Source organism: Papio anubis, chromosome 5 (genome assembly GCF_008728515.1).
Source record: "Papio anubis isolate 15944 chromosome 5, Panubis1.0, whole genome shotgun sequence".
NCBI classification, from domain to species: Eukaryota; Metazoa; Chordata; class Mammalia; order Primates; family Cercopithecidae; genus Papio; species Papio anubis.
In genome coordinates this window covers 151361830-151380787 of record NC_044980.1, presented here as the reverse complement: position 1 = coordinate 151380787, position 18958 = coordinate 151361830, and the positions used below count along the sequence as shown (strand labels likewise).

The following is an 18958-nucleotide window of genomic DNA, read 5'->3' as shown; positions in this document are numbered from 1 at the left end:
GAAAATATTAAAGCCATGTGCATGAGTTAAGAGTATAAGTAATTCAGATATAACATGTTGCAAGACTCTTCAATCCTCTCTTTTGTAAACCTTTTATTGCCCTTTCCACTGAATCATTGTCTGTATGAGAAAAGGTGGTCCATTTAAAACTAATCTTTAGTGGAAACATACTTCCTAATTGAAGAGGAGAGTTACTGGTGCTTTATTTTATTTCTCTCAGGTTTTCAAGCAAATTTAGGAAGAGAAAGAGGGTTTAATTTTTTCTCCAAAAAGTATAACAAGGCCTGAATAGTATTGCCTGCTTCTATTTCATAGAACTCCATGTATAAGATTCACATAGCTTAGGAAACTGAGTCCGACAAACCATTCACTCCTTTTTCATGTAACCTGAGTCAATGTCTGGGGGACACAGTCCCATTAATACTCAGGAATGCAGGTAGTCATCTACAACCTTCCCTTAACATCAACAGGGGAGATGAATTGCAGCCTCTCTCCCTCTCCCCCTGGGTAACTTCAGACTTCCTACACGTTATTGGGAAGGATAGAAAACCTCATGGTACTGACCTGTATGGACTGTAGGGTAGTATGAAGGCATGTTAAGATAATGGACTTTCAAAATCAGACAAATGGGCTTATGAATCTCAGCTCTGTTCTTAAATAGGTGAGTGTCCTTAGGTGAGGTTTTTGACTTTCCAAGCCTCAGTTTCCCCATGGCATGATGATGGTGAGACTAATGTAACAGGTTTGTCAGGAGGGTCGCAGAAGTTAATGCAGCTGACCATTGAAAACCCTGAGTACAGTGCCTGGCACTGGAAAAAATGGTATTATTGGGAATATGACTGGGGACAGCTAAAGGGGATATTCCTTTGACTTTTCAGGAAATCATTCTGAAGAGAGCGGCCGACATTGCCGAGGCCCTGTACAGTGTTCCCCGCAACCACAACCAACTCCCGGCCCTTGCTAACACCTCGGTCCACGCAGGGATGATGGGCGTGAATTCGTTCAGTGGACAACTGGCTGTGAATGTCTCCGAGGCATCACAAGCCACCAATCAGGGTCAGAAGCTTGCTTTTCTCTTCCCTCACACGTTTTCCCTCTCCCTCCCCAACCTTAAGCACCCCATCTCCTCATTTATTGGTCATGAACAATTTTTACATTAAAGAATTATTTTCATCCCAAAAGGGAGATTCTTAGTTTGTGTGTATAAGATATTATTGTACAATGTTGGTCCTAGCTATCATTCTGGTAATCTAATATAGGGGGCTAGAAAGGATGCATGCATTTAGCCATCTCTCTACATTTAACTTTTCATCATAAACCATGAATGACAGATCGCAAAGAGGGATGGAATTAAAGTTTTGAGGGCCCAAAGCACATCATTCTTGCCCAGGGAATAGGAACCTGTTAACTCCAGGGTACATCTCTTAGATCGGGATTTATTTCTGCTCTAAAATGATAATTTATAGGCCCAGCATTGCCACTTCTCATGGCCCTGCTAAGTATTTATGATCTCCTAAGAAATGTGTCTTTTGCTCGCTTCCCATTTTAATCACAGAGCTAGCACCACCAACCCACGCACATGAATCACCCAGTCCCTTCCCTCTGGGTTGCGGCGACGGGGCCAGAAACAGAGACCTTCTTTCCCCGAGTCTTCCAGGATTGCCACCATCCGAATGCCACCCTCACCCCTGGTTTTGCCCCCACCCCTCAGGTTTCACCCGCAACTCAAGCAGTGTGTCACCACACGGGTACGTGCCGAGCACCACTCCCCAGCAGACCAACTATAACTCCGTCACCACAAGCATGAATGGATACGGCTCTGCCGCCATGTCCAATTTGGGCGGCTCCCCCACCTTCCTCAACGGCTCAGCTGCCAACTCGCCCTATGCCAGTAAGTAGAGATGTGTGTCCCGTGTTCCTTCATGTTTCGCTAGAAGAACTTGGCATCGTGCCATGTGGCCCAGTGGGCAGGGCTTCTCAGTCTGAGGGCCCCATCTTTCCATCCTGCAAGGCGCCATCTCCAGCAGGAATCTCCGTTCTCCAGTGCTCACCTTCCTTCCTACAAAGTCTCCCTAACAGTCAGAATGTTGCTACCATCCAAAGCAGCTGTGTGAGGTCGCTTCAGGAACCCACGCTCCGAGTCAGGTGAAGATGGGTTGACTCCCACTTCTACCAGTTACTAACTCCCACTTTTACCAGTTACCATCAGCTACTCAGGAAACTGAGGCAGGAGGTTTGCTTGAGCCCAGGAGTTCAAGGTTACAGTGAGCCATGATTGTGCCACTGCACTCCAGTGCCTGGGTGACAGCAAGACCCTGTCTCAGAGAAAAAAACAAACCAAAAAAACCCTATAAACAATGAGGACACCATATTTGTCATCTACGTAAGCCCAAAACATCTATTAGTTTTGTCTTACTTCATCTGATTATTTTAGCTACATAAAAGGAGGCAAGTTCATTTCCTCTCCAAGCCTCAATTTTCTCATCTGTAAAATGGAGAAGGAACTAGCACCGACCCCATCCAGTGTTGTAAGACATAGATAATGCATACAGTGAGCTTGTCCTGATTCCTGACACATGGAGGCACTTTTAGTAAATCTAATAATCATAATAATGCAAAGATAATAACACGTGGTGGTGGTGGTATAACATAGTAACAATAGTCTAAAACTTAACCTCTCTCCCTTCACTTATATGACTCCTTTATTTTTTAATGCTTGGAGTTTTCCCCTTCGTTTGCATTTGGTGTATACTTAAAACAACAACACATTAAAACACTTTTTTCCAGAAATCTGGAAAGATTAAAAAAAAAAAAAAAAGAAAAAGAAAACCACATACACATACAAAAAATATTCTTTGGTGCCTTGTCCCTGCCTTAAAGAAGTTTGCCTACAAAAAAATTTTGGTACGTTTATATGCTTCTAAAGAACCTCAGAGAACTGCCCTCCTTATCTATAAAGTGTCGTAACCCATGTCCTTACAATCTCTTGATCTCTCTCTGACTTTGAAGTTCATCTTGGGCATTGCGAGTGACTCTTCTGATGTGCAAAATGTGGCCAAACTCTTAGATATTTGTAGAAGGACAGATAGATGTGCCATTAAATAAAAGAATATTCATGATTTCTTACGGAGTCTTGGCTAAAAATACTACAAATGATGCCCTCTCTCATAGTGAAAATATGGATTGTTCTAGTGCTTTGAAAGAGGAAAGATCATTCTTGCCCTTTAAGAGAAGTTATTTCTGAAAAGGTACTTACAGACTTTTACTGTCTGGGTGAATTTTTCTGCTCAAAGTCCACAAAATTACACATTTCTACTTAGTTTGGAATCAGCAGTTTGTTGAACATTTACAACTCCTCAAATAATCTGCATATGTTATGTCTGTCTACTCACGAGTCAATGTTTAGGATCAGTTTCACATTAGATTTTGATTTATTAAAAGATTGTTTCTCATAGAGATCTATATTTCAGTGTTCTCCCATTTATTCAATCAGAAAATGTTTTGATCATGACCTGAAAATTAAAAGGTGGCATTCTTAATTAAATCAATAAACTAATTGCTATATGGTAGCAATTCAATTTAGGGGCTTGGATTGCTCTCCTCAAGCCTGTGCAGACACTCAGCCGCTTCAGCCTGAGATTGCATCTGTCAGACTGTGAAACTTTGAACATTTAATTTCCATTAATTGATTTTCTCAGTGCTCACAAATATAGTATTAAATTCTCAAATAGGCTCTCAGATGGGATGGTTTTATCTGCACAAATGCAAATAAAACAATAAACACAAAGCCCAGTTGATTTGAATTTTTGCCTCTGTAATATTTAATTATTCATAAAGCACTCATGTTGAAAAATTCCAATGGAATAAAAAAATAAGACATTTCACTGGTGAACACACTTTCTGGTGTGGTGGCTGATAACTAATAATGTTATAACAAATGGAGCTGCTTGACTATATTTTACCCCTTCCTCTGTTAACTGCACCTCCCCCTCCCCGCCCCAAAACTCCCCACCTCTAAATACACATAATGATCGCATTTGCCAATGAGATTAATTGCCTTCCTCAGTGAACCAGCAGGATTTCAAGTCTACGAATATTTAAAAATCAAACCTCCAGTGCAGGAGTTTTGCAATTTAAATGGGTGTTATTATTGAGTGTATTTTCACATTTACAAATCCTAAGAGATGTATAAAAATGCTGGCCTCATTAAAAGAAAAAGTACAGTTTCGAAAATGTTTGTGAAAACTGAGGATGGCGGCTCTGCGTTCTGAGTGCGTGTGGATTGGGTAGTGCCTCAGGCTGAGTAGAAGGGGTCATTTTCCCCTGATGGCAACTTTTGCCTATGACCAGTTGGATTCCCACTTTCCAAAGGATAAGGCCACCCAAACAGCTCTTTGGACCCTGGTGGGCTTGTGGGAACGAGGCTTTTCCCCCTGGAGATCTTTTTCCTTTGCAGGGTAGTTTAGCAGAAAGAGCTCTGAATTTGGCCGTGATTCCTTGCTTCAGCGCATTCTAGCTATGGCCCTTGGGCTAGCTGCTACACTACTTTGTGAGTCCCAGCTTGCTTCACACTTCCTCGGTTGTAAAAAAAAAAAAAAAAAAAAAAAAAAAAAAAGTATGTGATGGGCCCCGACTTAAGATTGCATTGCCCATGACAAGATGAAAAAGACGTGAAGATTCTTGTGAATGATAAAACAATATCTGATGTTTTATTAAGTTGTGTGAAAAAATAATAAAATAGAAGAAATATCTAGGATACATACTTTCCTGCAGGAAATGGAGGAAATAGAAAGTGAGTGTATGAAAATATTAGTCTTGACTTAGCGTATGTGAAATCTCTGTCTCCTAAAGTAGCCCAGAGATTATTAGCCTGGAGCAAAAGATGAGAGGCCAGGCCAAGAGGATCCTGGTCGGTAGAGAATGTACATCTACCAAGCTCTTTCATATCCCCAAACTGCTGGGTTTTCTCTGAGTTGCCAGAGTTCTCCCATCATTGGTTATCTGCATCCCTACTACTACCAAACTGTGAGTATTTATGTAAGGCTCTGATCCTACTGCTTATTAATTCCCAAACATTCACATATATCCCATGGCAGATATAAAGAATTTGGAACTTTTCTGCATTTTTCACAAATGCTGCATGTGGCAGTCTGGTGGCCATCCTCTCAAGCTGGCTTCTTCCTGTTCCCCCTACCCCAGCCCCTTTCCTAGAACCTTAGTTTAGGCTCTACCTGGGATGCATCCCTTGACACCTCTTCTATGAAGCCTTCTCTGATTTCCCTTCCCTGCCTCCACTGAGATGGCTACGTTCACCTTTGTCACTGTTTTGTGCTACTCTCACCCTCATAACAGGGTGTTGCACTTTTGTTTCCTGGCCTGGAATACTCTAAGGATGGTGGCTCTGTGTTCTGCCCCATAAAGGCACTTGGTGCATTTGGATTGGTTAGTGCCTTGGGCTGATGACCAGGGGTCATTTTCCCTTAGTGGCAATTGCTGCTGATGACCCAGTGCCTAGCACACTGCCTGGCATACAGTGGCCCCACAATAAACACATAAAAGATCCCCAGTAATGAAAGGTAGCACATGCTAAGTTCTATATAGCAAAAGTAGACAAGAGCCTGCGAATTCAGGGAAGGTTTGTGCTGGAAGCATTGTCTGAGCAGGACAGAGCAAGGTGGCTGGGTGAGGGATGGATCTGAGCTTCTTTGCTTCAGGATGCCATGAGAGGCACTGATTTCTCCTTTCTCATTGACCCTCTCAGTAGTGCCATCCAGCCCCACCATGGCCTCCTCCACAAGTCTCCCCTCCAACTGCAGCAGCTCCTCGGGCATCTTCTCCTTTTCACCAGCCAACATGGTCTCAGCCGTGAAACAGAAGAGTGCTTTTGCACCAGTCGTCAGACCCCAGACCTCCCCGCCTCCCACCTGCACCAGCACCAACGGGAACAGCCTGCAAGGTAAGCCCCAGGCCCCACCTGCCAATCCAGATCCAGTGCCCTGACTTCACCCTCCCAGGGCCTGAAGCAGATGCATCACCATTGCCGAGGGAATCAGCCTTGGACCCTGCCTGATTCTCTCTGCCCTCGTCTCTTCTGTTCCTTTGTGTTTGCTCTCCTCAGCCCTGGCCCTTGGCCATACTCATCTCTCCTCTGCTGGAGGTGCTCAAGAAGTCCTCTTTCCAACTTCAGCAATTCAGCTCAGGCCCAGGATTTGCTTGGGAATACTGTTTCTACTGACTAACAGCATCATTTCTCTTTTCTCCTCTTTCACTCCCTGTGGTCGCCATTATCAGATCAGTCTTTTGTGGACTCTAGCAAGTTCTCCAGTGCAGGGTCTCTCCCGGGACTGGCCTTCTCCTGAAGTAGGTCACTCAACCTTCCCTTCCTGTTGCCTGTGTCAGAGTGAACGTGTGCGGGGCTGATAACAGGGAGGGGGTGAGCCATAACTTGATCAGAGCCCTGAAGTTAGAGCATCATAGACCAAAGGTCAAAGACTTCCTACTGGGATTAAGAAACCCCAGATACCACTAGAGTATTCTGGTTCATACTAAAATTGTTCAATCACTTTCCCACCATTGCATATGGAAAATAAAATAGTTGCTAAGAGTTGAGATGGCCTTTTCATTCATTAAGAATGAAAAGTTACCCACCTTTTAAAACTGAGCACACCATTTCTAACATTTTTCTTATGAGCTCAGCACTGTGTTGTGTGTCATATGTTGAGACCTGCACAACCCCATTCATTGCCCCCAGCAGGATTGTGTGGTAGGTACTCATATCTCCTACTTGACAGATGAGAAAACTAAAGGTTAGAGAGGTCACGAAATTGCCTGACTTTTAACAGCTGATACACGGCAGAAGGTGGCTTCAAACTCAGACTCAAACATTCATCTCCTAAATACTTTATTACTCAGTGGTGGTAAAAGAGACATAGTTAGGATTCCTAAGGCAGCTGGTAGGGAGATAAGATTAATAAACTCGTCGACCACCATTTATTGAGCACTGAACAGTGTATCTGGAGCCATCCTATGCACGGAGCAGATTTTATACCATTCAATCCTCACATCTTCCTAAAGTATGAGAGCTATTATGGTCTTCATTGTGCAGATGACAAAATGGAAGCTTAAAGAGGGTAAATATCTGACCACAGACATAGTCGGTTAAACGGTGGAGATGAATGTAAGTCCCATCAGAGTCTGTGCCCTTAAGCCCAGCCATACAAAGGTTCCCACAGTGCCTTCCCTTGGTGGCCGGCATCTCACTGATGGAGGTCAGCCTGGAAGTCAGGGAGGGGTGAGGAAGGCAGTGCACATATCTGGGATGTCTCAGCCCTGTTTCTTATGTAAAAGTACATGCATATTTACACTTGTCTACACATACTGTGTGCTGGATGCTTTACACTGTGGGAAGCATATAGTGATTCTCCTGAAGACCCTATGATGTCAGCACTAGTCCCATTGTACAGATGGGAAACTTGAGGCTCAATTTGATCCAGGTCACATGGCTAGTAAATAGTACAGCTAAACTGGAACCCAAGCCATGTGACCCCAGAGCCTGAGCACCCGATCACATTGTCTTTCTGCCTCCAGAAGGACTCTTCAAAATACTCCCCAGAACCCTGCTTGCAAATCTTCCCAGCACAGCCAGACTCAGTGCCCCACAGAGCACGCTGCTCTTCCCCACTCTGACACACAGTGGTAAATCCATCTTCTTAGAGGAAAGAGGAAAAAAAAAAAAAGCCTGCCTGTGCAACTACATTTCAGGCAATATTACTCATGATAGAAAATGCCCACCCCCACAAAGTAGAGCCACCCATTCCTGCAAATCTGATTCTCTTTCAGCTAAAAATAATGCTTTGTCACCCTCAGTACACCTCCAGCTGGCAAACTAGGGATATAATGCTTGAGCGAACATAACTTATAATAGGTTTAAATAATGATCATACATATGGAAAGCAGAAATTTACCATTCTTGAGCTGCCAATCTCAGCCCTTGCTAAACATAGATTTGACATCAGAACCAGATATGATGGGGTTTATAATCAGCAGTTGAGGGGGAAGCACTAGAGAAGAACAGGCCCCCGCTATTGGAAGGTCAGTGGCTGTATCACAGGCCAACAGTGACAGAAGTGGGCAGCTCCCAGGAGGCCCGATGTCTTCTCATGCCCTGTGGTCCTAGGAGGAAGCAGGAAGTGGTTGGAAACAGGGGCTGGGCCCAGATCTTATGACTTCCTGGGTTTCAGGAGATCTGGTTATCACCTGAAAGCCAGGATCTGGATGAGGGTATGTGCGTGTTTAAGTAATGATGAAGTGGCTTCAGGACAGCGACTCAGACAAAGTTTGTACATTTGTCCTCCCAGGGATTTTCTAACCCACTTCTTACCCAATTACAGATCCCCAAAGTACAGAGACTGTCCCCATTTCTCTGAATAACCGCCGAGTCTGTGCCTCTCGGTCACCTTTCCTAACACAAGGCCACAGCGTGGGAGGTTTGAGGTCTGACTCAGGGACACACCTCTTGCTGGATTCACTGTTGTGGATGACATTGCCCTTTCCTTCTGATTGAACAAATGTCAAGGGGACTTTTCTGAATTTCCCCCTATCCCATGCCCTGACTATTGAGCATGATGAAACAACAATTATAAAAAGAATGGGCTGGGCGTGGTGGCTCACACCTGTAGTCTCAGTACTTTGGGAGGCGGAGGTGGGTGGATCACCTGAGGTCAGGTGTTTGAGACCAGCCTGGCCAACATGGCGAAACCTTGTCTCTACTAAAAATACAAAAATTAGCCGGGCCTGGTGGTGTGGCCTGTAGTCCCAGCTACTAGGGAGACTGAGGGAGGAGAATCGCTTGAACCTGGGACACAGGTTGCAGTGAGCCGAGATCACGCCACTGCACTCCAGAGCAAGACTCTATTTAAAAAAAAGAAAAGAAAAGAAAAGAAAAGAAAAAGAAAAAAAAAATGGGGTGGGTGGGGGAGGGTAAGGGAGGGAGGAAAGCTGATTTTTCATGGTGAGAAAAAAAAGAAAAAAACATATTTACAGTATGTTTTGCTCATACTGTCGTATACCAAATATTCCTACTTTTGAGATGTCAGTGACAGACATACGAATGGTTAAATTAATGTAAACATCTCACTTTAAGCTCTTCTTTCTGCCCACTGTGACCCCAGGTGCTGGGCTGGCAGGTGGGGTTCACACTCTGGGACTTGCCTCTTTACCCTCTGCACACAATCTCCAGCAGGGCAAAGAGGACCCAGTCTTAGATGAACAGCACCAGTTTTTCAGGGCACTCTTGCTTGCGCCACAGAAGTTTTCCCTGAGAATGGTGACATTCAGAGAATTACTTCGTCTTTAACTTTCCAAACTCTATTTCTACCAGGAAAAAAAATGGATGTAGGCAGGTTATGGAATTGGTGTAAGGATCCCTGAAGTGTTTTATTCCACCTTTTTCCTTTTCAATGTTACAGTAACACCTACTTCATTGGGACCCACCTAGTTCAGAATTGTGATCATTAAGACAGGGCAAGTGACTAGGAAGTCTTGGTTAAGCAAATTGCCCATGTAAACAAGATTAGAGGTGCCACGTTTAGGCCATTTAAGTGTTTTCAAGGCCTATTTACCTCCAACTGCCACTCTGTTAATTGTACATGGTTCTGTTTTTTAAAGCCGACTCCTAAAAGACCTCTTCCCCATCAGTGCTCCCTTAGTCTCCTGTGGTTACTACATGCATGTTTATTTCCCAAGAACTAAGCACTGCAATGTCACATGGTGGTGATAATGGTGAACACAGCCACCGACTAGGAGGGCTGATTCCCAGCCTGGCTCCCAACCACCCTTAAGGTAGCCTGTCTATTGTCCCTCTTATACAGATGTGGAAACTGAGACTGAAGCTAAGTTGGCTTGTCCCCATTTACACAACTAGCAAACAAGGAAGCCTGGGATTTAAGCCCAGACAGATTGACTGGACTATGTTAAGCCACTATGCTATATTACGTTTCTATATTCAAACCACTAGGTTAGGCCCATAAGGGCTACAAAATTCTGCCCATAAAATCTTTCCCTGTATTAGGGGAGACATGACACCAAAGTAAATAAGGAAGATCTGTCTGGGAAAGGCTGGGCACCCAGCTGTGGAAGTACAGAGGAAGGAAAGATGAAGGAGAATTCAGAACAGGTTGCCTCCATGAGGAGCAAGTGGGATTCAGGCCCAGGGAGATGGGGGCAAGGAGCACTTTCAGCAGAAGGACTGAAGACAACCTTAGCCAAGAAGCAGAGGCAGACGTGTCCTGGATAACGTGTGGTGTGAACAGTAGGATTCACAGATTCTATCATGATTCCAGCTGGCTTTCTCTCCCAGGTAGATAAAACGTTTGAAAAAGTTACCATATATCTGAGTTGTGTTTTTTGTTTTGTTTTGTTTTGTTTTTTTTGTTTGTTTTTTGTTTTTTAAAGCAACTCTAGTGTCGACTTCTGGAGACTCACAAAATGTCCTGTTAAAAAATAAAAATATGGTAGTCAAAACAATTTGGAATGTGGTGCTCCCTGGATCACTATCTTGGACATCCACAATTAAAGTCTCTGGGGCATCCTGCAGTTAAATAAAAATGACTATTTCATTTAGTTTGCCAAACTTATTTTGACATACAGAGTCCTCTTCTGCATGTTAAGAACACTTAATGTCATATGAAAAACTTTGGAAAATGCAACTATATTTTAGATTTAAAAAGAAAAATGCAGAGATACCTCTTTCTGCTCTTATGCAGGTGAAGCAATTGGTAAATCCTGGTCCCAGACTACCTAACTGTGTCTGTTTTCCAGAGCCAAAGACTTGAGTCACCAACTATGCTCAGTCTTTGTCCATGGAGATGTCCTGTTCCCTTCTCCTGAAGCTTATGCTGCTTAGAGCTTGGGTTTCAGGCAATTGAGGCCTCAAAGGACTTCATTATTCAAGAGAGAGGCATCCCCAAGAAGGCTGTCCCATGCCATTGGAACCCCCGCTGATGTAGTGATTCCAAACCCTAGCCATGTCCTGGATAGTCTATGCATGAAAAATTAACAAAAAGGCCAGAGTAATTTCACAAAAATAGTATCCATATACTGATGTTTTTCTTTTCCACCTTGCTGAAGCTCAGGTTGGCTCTTCTCAACCCTAGATATCATGCAGCCCAGGACCAAATCCTATGGAATTGTCATTTTTTCCTTGCACATATTCAGTTGGTGCAAGATTTACCCACTCACTTACCCCGCTGTTCCTGATTAGCTCATAATTTTTTTTTTTTTTTTTTTGAGACGGAGTCTCCCTCTGTAGCCCAGGCTGGAGTGCGTTGGCACGATCTCGGCTCACTGCAAGCTCCGCCTCCGAGGTTCATGCCATTCTCCTGCCTCAGCCTCCCGAGTGATTAGCTCATAATTCTTACACATGTGGTGGTTTGGGGAAGACCACATTCCACCCTCTCCAAACCCTCCCAGCTCTGCAGAACTTTGTTTTGTCTTTGTTTTTATCAAAAATGTAGAAACGGTAATGAAAAATGCATTGCCTCTCACAGCAATAGTTTTCTGAGCTTCCGTCAGAGAACATGATCATCCAGCTGCTGGGGAAAATGGCAGAGCCACCATGGTCTTGTGATGTCCTGGCACATGGTGTTGAGAGGGTGGTGTCCTCATGGGAATCTTTATGCACTCCACTTGGGCAAGTTAGCATGCCAACGGCATTTCTGGAACATTCCAAGCTCCAGACACCCATCCCTCTCACCCACATAATGAATCTTCAGATTGCAGCACAGATATAAGAAAAACAACTCCTAAAACTCAAGATCTTCAGGCAGTTGTGCAGTGAGTTTCTCTATTAAAAGGGCCTCTTTGGAGGTATCTAGGCTTAGAAGCCACAGGCAGGGACCTTTTCCCATAATTTACTCAACAGCAAGGGTGCTGCCCTTGGAGTTTAGAAAGTCATGATTGGGATTCAGAGAACCGTAACGCTTTGATGTTACATGCAAAATTCTGGGTGTGGACAACATTGGTCTGAGAATGTTCCAGAAATGCTGTGGCATGCTGTCTTGCTCAAGTGGGGTACGTGAAAATTCCTCATGAGGACACTTAGCACCTTGTACTAAGACATCACAACTTCTTTTGAAGAGAGTTTCCATAGCTCCCATTAGATGCTCAGAGAAGTCTGTGGGCCAATGAAGGTGAAGTAGGAAAGTAGGAGAGGGCCAAACCCACCCACTAGACCCATATATCATTAATTTCAATTTTTTGCTATCATGTATAAACTTGACTATTTCATTAAAAAAAAAAAAACAAAAAACAAATTCTACATCCCCAGCTTCTCTTGAAATGGTTGAGAGTATCAGTGGCAGCGAGCAGGCATTCCTGCCCAGTGGCATTTGGTGGGAGCTGAGTCACTGCCCAGGCATGCCCTTGGCATCATCACCTCCATCCTCACTTCCCCACCCAGGGGATTCGCTCACTCCTGTTCACAGCCTGGGCTCTTGGGGTGCTGGAGTTTGCAGCCCCAGTAGTCCAAAATAAAAAGTGCTGTTAGCTATGAACTGGCACATCAGTTAGCTTTGCTTTAGAACTTTTAATGTGGCCCTAAGTGGAGGCTTAATCTAGTTGATCTAACACTTATTTGGGTACCAAAAGACTGCTTCGATTTTTTTTTTTTTTTTAAATTCTGGTCATTCAAATGGGATGTTTTCACAGTCCAGCTGATAAATGTTGGCTGGACCCACCAACCAAATTAGCTTTTTCCTTTGCTTTGAATCATATTGATACTGCCTGAGTTGTGTGACTATACTATAGGGAACTGCTCTTCAATGCCAGGCATGCAGAATAGATTTTGGTGGAAAGCAAATGTAGACTTGCACCTTTTGCTACAGGCTTAAAACTCCTGCTGCCTTTAGTAAAGTTGCCTGGACCTACCTGCAGCCCGGATGAAAAGATCCCTGGGGAGGCAGAGACATGCTGGGCTGTCACACAGCAAAGATCCCCCCTTGCACCTCCTTGTCTTTGGAGCGATAACATCTCGAATTCTCAAGTTAAGGCTTGGATTGAAATACTGAGCTCCTGGTTTCAGTCAAACCTAGGGCTCACTTGAATCTTAGGGGGACTGCATTTCCAACTGATCCAAAGTCTTCGGGGGTTTAAGTTGGTCGGCATTTGGCAAAAGACAACTTCCTGTTTCTAAGAAAAAAAGGCTTATGAGGGCTTACGGAAAGGACTCCAGGAGCTTTTGGGCTGCAAAACGGCTCTTGCAAAACAACATTTGGATGATTTACGTGTAAATGAATCAGAAACATGTGGATTGAATTTCCTTGTGAATACAGATGGGTTTAAAAATTAACGGAAAAAGTGTTTGGCAAAATACTTTTTGGTTTTTGTTTTAATTGAATCTAAAATGCCAGGGGTGGGGGTAGGGAAGCCGGAGGAACGTGGGGGTCTCAGGGCTAAGAGCCCCGGGTGGCCTCCCTGTATCCACTTGCAGGATTTGTGGTACTGGGATTCGTGGGGGTTTTTTTTGTTTTTTGTTTTTTGTTTTTAAAGGCACATTCTTCCAGACATGATCATTAGTAAACGAAGAGGGCCACTTCCTAGACGCAGTCATCACTGAAAACAACATTAATTTACATTTAGATTTGCCATAAAAAGAAAACAATGACTCTGCCTGACAAGACACTCAACCATCATTGGGAGCCAAAGACGCCTGCCCCTTGCTTATAATGGCAGCATCTCTCTCACCTTGACATGTTTCAAAGTTGCCACCCTGTTTTAATTTTCTTACAGTTATCCTTTTATTCTTCCCACCAATTACACAAAGTGTGCCACATGAGATGGTGCCTATTTGATATAGGAGCACATACAGCCCAGAGAAGTTAAGCAATTAACACAGGGTCACACAGCTAGTTTAGCAGCAGAAGTGGTGGGTTAAAAATCCCAGCAGCTAACCTCTATCAGGTCCTCACTAGGAGCTGAACCCAGGCTAAGCACTTTGCATATATCATTTTATTCACCTCTCCAATAACCCTAAGTGTTGCTGTGATTCTAGCTACAGAAGCTGAGCTTCATAGCAGAAAAGCCAGAGGTGGGACTCAGGCCTATCTGATTCTGTGTTCTCTAAATACCACCATCTGCGACCTCCTAGCTCTGAACGCTTTCAACAATTTTTGGTTACCTCAAACAGCCTTTTTTTTTTTTCCCCAGGATCTCACTCCAGCTTTCCCAGGCTACAATTTTCTAGGAAATATGGTCAGATCATTCCCGAAACGTTGAGTGAAGCCGTGATACGGAAGACATTCTGTAGTTTCATGCAAACCTGTCTTCTCCTCCCAGCTATGCTTTCTCCCAACTTTATATTCCCAGTGAACAAGGCCTGCTGTAGCTGGCATTTCCTTTTCCCAGCTCAAGGACCTAAGCAGAGGCATTCAAGATTTCTGCTTTGTGGCTCAGTTTTTGTGCTAATACAGAGGACAGGGAGAGCCATATTTTTTGTAGAAATTGCATGCAGTTCGGATGGACCACTTCTTTCTATTTTGGATGTGAAGGGGAGGGAAAAAACAATGACAAACTGAAAATTCTCACTACTTTGCAAGGTTCGAAGCTGCAACTTTCGCAGTGGTATTCAAACTATGCAACTTTCCAGTTATGCCTTAAAATTGAAATCAGATTTGGAGGGATGTTTAGGATATTTTGTTCTTTTAAAGACACATGCCCATGCTGATTTATTATAATTTTTAATAAAGCACACGTATATTTTATAACGAAAACTCATTCCAGAGAAGATGAGAGCAAATTTGTGGTTAATCTTTAAACAACATAGTTGTGTGTGGGTTTTTTTTTTTTTTTTTTTTTTTTTTTTATTTTTTTTTTTTTTATTTTTTATTATTTTTTTTGTGAAAAGAATTGAAGATAAAAAAAAAAAAAAAAAAACCATTGACTTCTGTCTTCTCTTTCCATAGCGATATCTGGCATGATTGTTCCTCCTATGTGAAAGAATTGCCTTGAAGAATTGTATTAATGAAGAGGTTGGATTCTGCTACAGAGAGTAATCTGATACAAGTCCCAGAGTGGAACTTTTAACTCAGGCCTTTTTAAGAGGAATCACAATAACTGCAGATTTTTAAACAAAATCACCGACCTTGCAAATACTGAAATTGGAAGAGGGATCTGCAAGTGCAGAGTGTTGGTTAAAGTTGTACCTCCCAGGTATTTGGGGGATATATTTATTCTGTATTGACAAAAGCAAATCCACTTTTTCTCTTTTTTTTTTAAGCTTAATTCTGCAATCATTTGTCTTTTATAAACCGTAAAGCTCTATACAAGGGACACTATAAATAAGACTTCATGTTTTAATTTATGATGTTTTTAAAGCTGTGTAAAGGAAGAATGAAGTGGTGATATTTACAAAAAAGTAAAAAAAAGAAAAGAAAAAAAGAAAAAAAAAAGCTTGTATGGGACAGAATAGGAATGCCAGTTAGATTTTTTAGAAAAACTAAGGGTCGGCTTTTGCGCCTTAAAGCATATCAAATGGTAGTTAGCTCAGACAGTGCATTTTCAATATCTAACTTAACATGCCACCCCTTAGCAGTGCAAGCTTATTTCTCTCTTTTGTATTGTTGTCTTAAGTAACTGTGTAAATAAATGCAGCCTGGAAAGTTAAAACACGATGTAAGTGATCACATTTTTCCCTCTACTCGAAAATCCAGTGCCTCTAGACAGATTGTTAAAACTGCATATTTAAATCTGATCTCATTCTCTCCTTTTACTTAAGTCAGTTTCTTCTGAAGCCGATGGCCTCTCGAGAGCTTGGTGGCACACATACTGTGTGAGAATCTCCTTTGAGACTTCATGAAACAGGGTCCAGGCACAGAATTCCACACTCTGCCCTCCAGTTAACAAGCCAAAACCTCACGTACACTCCCCCATTTGCAAGTTTAAAGTTTACTCGTCCTAAATGCCGACTTCATACCTATCTTCCAAAAGTTGACAAAAGCAACGTGGCAGGTATTTCGATTTTCCCATTCAAGATACTGCCTCTATCAGTCGACCCTTACCATTTGTAAAATAATAGATTAAAACAACAGGTTAAGTGCTTTGGAATTAAGAGTTAAAGGGAACGGGGGAAAGGAAAAGAAGGTTGAGACCTCCAAAACATAGTTTTCTGTTCTATGGGAATTTTTGCTCTCGTTATCTGGGAAGTGTTCTTAAAAATAACAGTTAATAGCAAAGATGCAGCAAAGCTCTGAGGATGCATTTGCCTGATATTTTTTTCTTTGCTCTTGTGTTTTTGTATGTAGTTATAAATACTGTAGATTTTTTTTTGTGATTTTTTTTTGCCAAAGTTGTTGTTCTATTTATACATTTTAATGTCTTAAGACATTTTTTTCAATATCACAAAAAGATTTTACTGCATATTTTGCAAAGAAAAAAAAAGCTCACTACCTTTAGCTTGCACATACTTGCAAAGTTAATTAAAAGGCTTTTTGTTTTAAAGGGGATTTTGTAAAATATCCATATAAATAATGTATTTATCTTTCGAATTTGTACATTGCTTTTCCCTTCTTCCTCTTCCTCCCACCCCCAATTTATTTTATTGTGTATGTTTGCTATGTGAAAAGTGCGTATTTGTTTGGTCACCTACACTTGTATTAGCTGTTTCAATGTGATTTTTAAACATTTCATTTATAGTTATTTTTAGTATTGTTATAAACCATGCTTCAGTTTTTTTTAATTTCCACCCAAAAGTCATTGTCTATTTTTGTATTATTTGTAAGTTAAGAAGTTTTTTCCAATATATGGCAAAAAAAAAAAAAATAGTAGCATATTATTCTTGTAGTATTTAGTTCAGTAGATTTAAAAAAAAAAAATGTATCCTTTGCTTTGGAAGCTTACAAAACAACCCTAATGCTGTTTTACTCTATTAATATGCATGGAATATCTCCCTTTGGAGTGACGCATTTTGTGCATTAAATTCTAGGGAGAAACTTCATAGAAATCAATGAACATACTTTCGTTCTTAAGTCTGCTTGTATATTTCCTCTGTCTTTCACATAAATATAAACCAGCAGATTGGATGCCTTAACAATGCAAATCATATTCATTTCACTTGTACATTGTAACTGTGCACCAGAACTGTCAGTCATCACGAACATTCTAAGAAAAAAGAAAAAGAAAAAAAGAAAAAAAAAAAAAAACAAATCGAAAAGCACAAAAGAACTGTTTTGTTACCTTAAGACAATGTAACTTTTTCTAGTAGAGCAAGAAATCATTTACAACAATGCTGCAACTGTGCATGCCCCCATATGGATTTTGCAATGGTTTTCACTAGACTGTCAAGAGTGCGATTTTTATGGGTTGGGGTGGGTGGGGGAGGGGAGTTGTGGGAGGGTAAGGGAGGGAGGAAAGCTGATTTTTCATGGTGAGAAATAATAATGATGACTAATAATAATTTAAAAACTGGAAAACGTAAGCAAGGTGGACGCATTGCTTCTCGGTACTCAGAAAGGTTATCTGAATTTGCGTAGTAAGCGCTGGCCTGAAGATGTACACAAGTTAAAGCCATATTTTGTCTGGTGAGCCCCTTAGCTGTTTCTGAAGGAATGAACGGTCAGTCGGGAAGGTGTCCGGCTTAGACCTTGACAACAGATGCTACCCATCTGTCAGCCATGTGAAGTGGTTAGAACTCTTCTTGAAAGTCCAAAGAGCCTTTAAAATGTGTATAATTTGTGTTTTGTTGCTTCTATTTCTATTGATTAGATGAAAAGACATTCTGGCCCTCTGATCCTCTTTCTTCTCCAGAAAAGTTTCACAAATAAAAGATGTTCCCCTAAATACAGAATATGGCTTTAAGAAGAAAATGAAATGAAGAATTAAATTAAGATTTCAGTGTTGGGGGAAAAATACAGCTTCTGGATGACTGGATTGCATAACATTGCCCTGGCCTCACATTGTACTAGGATGCAGCTTAAATGAAGTCATCTCTAAATCTACTAACCTTTCACCTTCTTATCAAAAGTTTTTGAATAGACACACACTGTACAGTTCAATTGTTAGAGAACCTAACTACTGTAGAGATTGTTATAATTTTTTTTTTTTTTTTTTGCAAAAATTCAAGCTGTAAAAACTTTTCAACTTTCACAATATTTAATTAAAGTTACTTCCTGTCTGTGATGGCAGCTCCTAGTTGTGTATTCATTTCTCTATTTCAGATGAGCCAAAGTCCAACATAATATAAAAGGTCTGTGTTTGCAATGACTCAGATCAGTCTTGACACCCAGTGAAAAGGAATTAGGGTAGTCCTGGGACACCCTCTTTCTTATGTAGGTCCTTGGGGATTTGCTAATCTGGGATGCAAATTAAACACGCGCAGCGTACTGCTGCCCTCTGCCGGCGGTAGCTGGACGTGCACATGCCCGCACTGGTCCACAGAGGAGCCAAGAGCCCCCAACTTCAGCAGCCAAGCACTGAGATCCTCCTGCGTGATTGAATTGTGAATCTAGGAAGCGGCCATTCTAGAACCCCTATCCTTCGTGCTACAAGTCTGAACCAAGCTTTTCACACGCAGTGCTAATTAATCCCAGCAAGTCTTCTGGTCAACTAATTATGTGCCCTGGCTCATTGAGGAGGAGGCATGTGTGAACTGAGCCTTCTGTGATCAATATTTTTTAACCCCACATGAATAAGGTACTTCTCCTATTGGACAGGAGTGAAACATTCCACAAATACCAGATAGGTACATACTCATGTAAAATTGTTTCACTTTGAATTCCATCATAATCATGAATCTCTTTAAATGCACACTCAATGATTTTCCTACTTTTACAGTTTTTGAACATGATGAGGTTAATGATACTTGTAAAATGCCTCAAAAACTCAGCAAATAGGCTGTAGACCAACAGAAACTTGATGGCCAGAGCTGATAGGATGGCAGCAACACAGTCAAGTGTGGTGAGCACTGTTT

The 18958-nt window shown here is 41.9% G+C and overlaps 1 protein-coding gene across 18 annotated transcripts in view; it reads left to right on the top strand.

Annotated features, from left to right (window-relative positions):
• EBF1 (EBF transcription factor 1) overlaps positions 1 to 18180 on the top strand; it is a 404709-nt gene extending 386529 nt beyond the window's left edge. For 7 of the 18 annotated variants that reach the window (XM_009209495.4, XM_009209494.4, XM_003900449.5 and 4 more), the window contains exons 13-16: positions 879 to 1056; positions 1712 to 1891; positions 5762 to 5956; positions 14958 to 18168. In XM_009209495.4, coding sequence (XP_009207759.1) covers positions 879 to 1056; positions 1712 to 1891; positions 5762 to 5956; positions 14958 to 14989 — 585 coding nt within the window. In that variant the 3' untranslated portion in view covers positions 14990 to 18168. Of the gene's footprint in view, positions 1 to 878; positions 1057 to 1711; positions 1892 to 5761; positions 5957 to 6118; positions 7776 to 14957 lie in introns of those variants that run through there. The other 11 variants (XM_021940238.2, XM_021940237.2, XM_021940236.2 and 8 more) reach the window with 4 other exon arrangements.
• The last annotated feature ends 778 nt before the right edge of the window (positions 18181 to 18958 follow it).